Below are 4036 nucleotides of genomic sequence, written 5' to 3'. Positions count from 1 at the left end.
AGGGAATATTTGCAAACTTCAGAAAAAGAGGATCTAGGGCTTCCCTCCATGCTATGCTTTCCAGTACCCCCATTTTCTGATGGGCAAGTAGGATTTAGGCTGCAGGCAGACACAAGAAATGAGAACAGAAAACCTGCTAAAATGCACGAGCAGAGGGTGGAGGACCCAGATAAAATCAATTGATGAACTGCTGTTCTCAAGAATACTACAGCTTGAAATGTTACCATCGTGAGAGGGAGATGACCTGGAAAGAATATTTGGAGTTATTATTTTTAAATGACTGGGCTTGCAGTTACTAAAGGAAGGTATCTGAGTTTATGCCATACAGAGTTTGTGAACCAGTAATTTAAGAACTTTGCAGTGGGTCAAAGCACAGGAAATTTGCCAAAGCCAACAAAATATCAACCTTCTGCAGGGGGGAGCAAGACACTATCCATGTATGCATGTGGAATAGCAAACAAAAATGGCTTAGCACCTTGTTCCCTTCAGAGCAGAGGGATGCAGGGAGAGAAGGGGGTTGAATAATAAAAGAACTGTCTGTGTTGGTCAAGGGTGGGTGAGTAACACTGTGCCAAAAGGGAACAGGCAACCAGGCTCCTGGTAACATTGAGCCAGCACCAAAAGCCAAGAACTGCCATAATACCTCAGAGCTTCTGGAGCTGAGGCTAAAGCAGAAAGCAAGCCATCCCACAGGCTTCCCTCTCTTTGTTCCCATTTTAAAATGTCTGTATCATGCTTGAGTCATTTCAATCTCAAAAAACCAGGCAAAAAAGGAGCTGGACTACAAAGGACTCCATGAAAGCAATAAAATCATCTGAAAGATGTGGCCTACAAAGACAAGGAGAGAATTCAATCTGCAGCTTACAGAGGAGCTGATAAGAAAAGATTGGTCTTGCTGTTGCCATAATACTCAAGAAGGGCAAGGGAAAAGTGTGTGTGGGGTACGCTTAAAAAACCAAATCACACCTATGGCCATAGGAATAATTTTTTCTTCCTTCAAAGCCATGATTTCATGGTCTGATCTGCCCAGGGGAGAAGCTGCAACACTTCGGTGGTAGAGGTGTGAGTACAGTCTATGACGCCTTTTCAGTGACAGAACATCACCTGGTAAAGTTGGAACACAGCAGGTGAATCTACACATTTAACTCCTTCCAATGCCAAGAAGCTTAGGAGGACCTGCTAAGTATCAGCCCTTCAACATCACTCATGCTTGTCCACAGGAACAGGGAAACTAATACCTCTTAACATTAATTAAACAACCATTTGAGTAACTTGCCCAAACCGTTATTGCCATGAGAGATAGGCAGGCAACAACAAAAAAAAATAAAAAATAAAAAGGCCATTTTAAAAACAATCAGAATTGCTGGAAGGAACACATCATGTTAGAATACTGCACTTAAAAAATTAAAATAAAAAAAAAAAGAGAAGAGAATGCCCTTAGGCAGCAAGTTAAGCCATTACCTTTAGTGTGATATAGAATAGCAGCCCTCAGGTCAAAAGAACCCCAGCTATCTTTCCTTTCTAGGCCTCTCTGGTACCTCTGTTCTTTGGCGGAGGCTAGCAAATTGTTCGTAGGAGAGGCCAGAGGATTCTCTACTTCATAGTCTTTTGAAAGAAACACTAAAGCACCTTGGCTACCAGTGTCTGCCTTTTGTAGGTCACCTGTGTGATGTGACTCCAAAGCTAAGACACCACCCTCAACAGCAGTCCCAGGCTTAAGAATAGCACTAAGAATTTGAGGGCTAGTCCGTTTATCCAGCTCATAAGCCTTAGGAAACACAGGTTGTTCAGTTCCTGAGGGAATGATTTCAGCACACTGTGAAACCAAAGTGGCAGGATATTCCCCTTGAAATGTCACTTCCATTAACTGATTATCCGCAGATTTCCCCACAACAGTTTCAGGTCCAGCACTGGGCTCGTTTATGAAAGACAAGCCCCACTGATTCTGGAAGATATCCCCCAGGTTCTGCTGATTGGTCTGGGAAGGGAAATCGACTTGAGTTGCCCCCAGAAGCACAGTTTGCATATTTGAAGGGTAGATAAAAAGGCCAGACTTCTTTTGTTCGAGGGCTGTCGAAGGTGTACTCATGTCCTGGGGCGCTGACTCGGAGGAGGTCGATGGTACAGTACTAGCAGCAGCTGAGAGCAGTGGCTGGGTCCCTGGGGAATACACACTTCCATCGGTGCCCGCCAGGATGGGCCCGTTGGAGAAGCTGGCAGAAGTGACAGATTTCATAGCAGACATGGGGACTTGGGACAGTCGACTTGATGTCTGGGCCTGAGTTTCCCCAGCAGATGACGAAGATGACGAAGACGACGTGGATGGGGTCTGAGCTGCTTTGTTGAGGTTTTCTTTAACTTTACTTGCATAACTAATTTTGGGAACAATTTTAGCACTGCTATTGTCCACTGGAAAAACTGGGGGTGGTTTAAACAAGGTCCATGAGTCCTCTTTAGATGCAGCTGACGACGCGTGCTTCCCTTTGGGCCGGTCATCAAACTTCTTGCTGCTAATCCCAGGTTTGGCATCCGAGTTTTTCCGCGGTACATCCCCAATCCCAGGCTTTCCCCGCCCTGCTCCGCCAGCCCCAGCCTCGTATTTCCAAACAGGCTTAGTATTTTCAATTCGGTTCCCCTTTTGTTCACTATATTCAGGCTTGAAACTCTCAAGTTCCTGTTTCAAGGTTGGTGCACTGACCTCCTGCTGCATTATTTTGTCCTGCACTAGATTCAAGTTCTCACAACCCTTGGCACTGTTGCGCCTGCCTTTCCGTTTCTTCGGCGTAGTATATCCACTCTCAGAGCCGCTACCATCGTTGTCGGCCCCTTTGCCTATGTAGCCATTTGTGATGTAGCTGGAATTGTTGGTTACTACACCATTTGGAATAGACACTCCCTCTGGCTTGTCTGAGGATTGGCTTTCTCTAAGTTTATTCTCATAGGACTTGTCATTCTTTTTGTCCATGCTATTTTTCTGAATGAAGTTCTTGGGTTTGATTCCAGCCTTACCCAAAGCACTGGCCTTCACGGTCTGCTTTGGGGTGACATTAGCATCTGTGAGCTGCTGGCTGCCATTGGGTACCCTGGATCCTGGGGTGGTGGCTTCATCAGAGCACAGGCCCTTTAGTGACACTTCTCTTTCTCCTGCGTTACCATTTAGCTCTCCATAGCCTAGAAGAAAGCCAAAACCAACAAAAAGCAAAAATTAGAATGTGAAATGTTAGACCTCTGATTGCAGAAAGCTGTAATCAGCCCCAAACATATCCAGTTTCCTCATGCAGACGTTTTAAAATAGGAAAACATCTTGTCTCTGAGGTACATCAGCATAAGCTTATTTGCTGAACCCACGGCAAGAAGGGTTAAGCAAAAGTACCAGCAGGGGCTGACACTCACATACAACAGTGTGACCTACAGAGAACAAAACAAAGCAAAAGAAAATACAGATACTATGTCAGGCAAATATACTGCACTCAAGATCACTGGCAAGCTGGAGAGCTATTTCATCAGCTACTATTTCCAGGTCACAGAAAGGAAAAAAAATTAATTCCCAGGATGCTTCAAGACAGAGGATCCACTGCCTTTGCGACAGGATTTGTGGAGGTTCAGAATCCACACTGTGAACAAGGGCCAACTCCTACCATCTCCATCAGCTTCTGGGCCTGCAACACAAGCAGGCCTCCTTCCCACCCTCCTCCCAAATGCCAGCTCAGTAAAGGGGGAAAAAGGATTCCTTAAATCCTTAAAAAGCAGGATTTCCAAAAGGACATGTACAAGTCCAGTTGGAAAATGGAGGAAAGGAGTGTGACCATGTCTCCTCGCTGCAAGGGCCAACTCCTACCATCTCCATCAGCTTCTGGGCCTGCAACACAAGCAGGCCTCCTTCCCACCCTCCTCCCAAATGCCAGCTCAGTAAAGGGGGAAAAAGGATTCCTTAAATCCTTAAAAAGCAGGATTTCCAAAAGGACATGTACAAGTCCAGTTGGAAAATGGAGGAAAGGAGTGTGACCATGTCTCCTCGCTGCATTTTAGCAACCAA

The 4036-nt window shown here is 45.4% G+C and overlaps 1 protein-coding gene across 1 annotated transcript in view; it reads right to left on the bottom strand.

The window, feature by feature from the left end:
* NUFIP2 (nuclear fragile X mental retardation protein interacting protein 2) overlaps positions 1–3171 on the bottom strand; it is a gene marked incomplete at its 5' end in the record, with an annotated part of 10780 nt that extends 7609 nt beyond the window's left edge. Inside the window, one exon of the mRNA XM_009072426.1 lies at positions 1462–3171. Coding sequence (XP_009070674.1) covers positions 1462–3171 — 1710 coding nt within the window. The remainder of the gene's footprint in view (positions 1–1461) is intronic.
* Positions 3172–4036: the final 865 nt, after the last annotated feature.

Source organism: Acanthisitta chloris, unplaced genomic scaffold (assembly GCF_000695815.1).
Source record: "Acanthisitta chloris isolate BGI_N310 unplaced genomic scaffold, ASM69581v1 scaffold38253, whole genome shotgun sequence".
NCBI classification, from domain to species: Eukaryota; Metazoa; Chordata; class Aves; order Passeriformes; family Acanthisittidae; genus Acanthisitta; species Acanthisitta chloris.
This window is presented reverse-complemented; position numbering and strand designations above follow the sequence as displayed.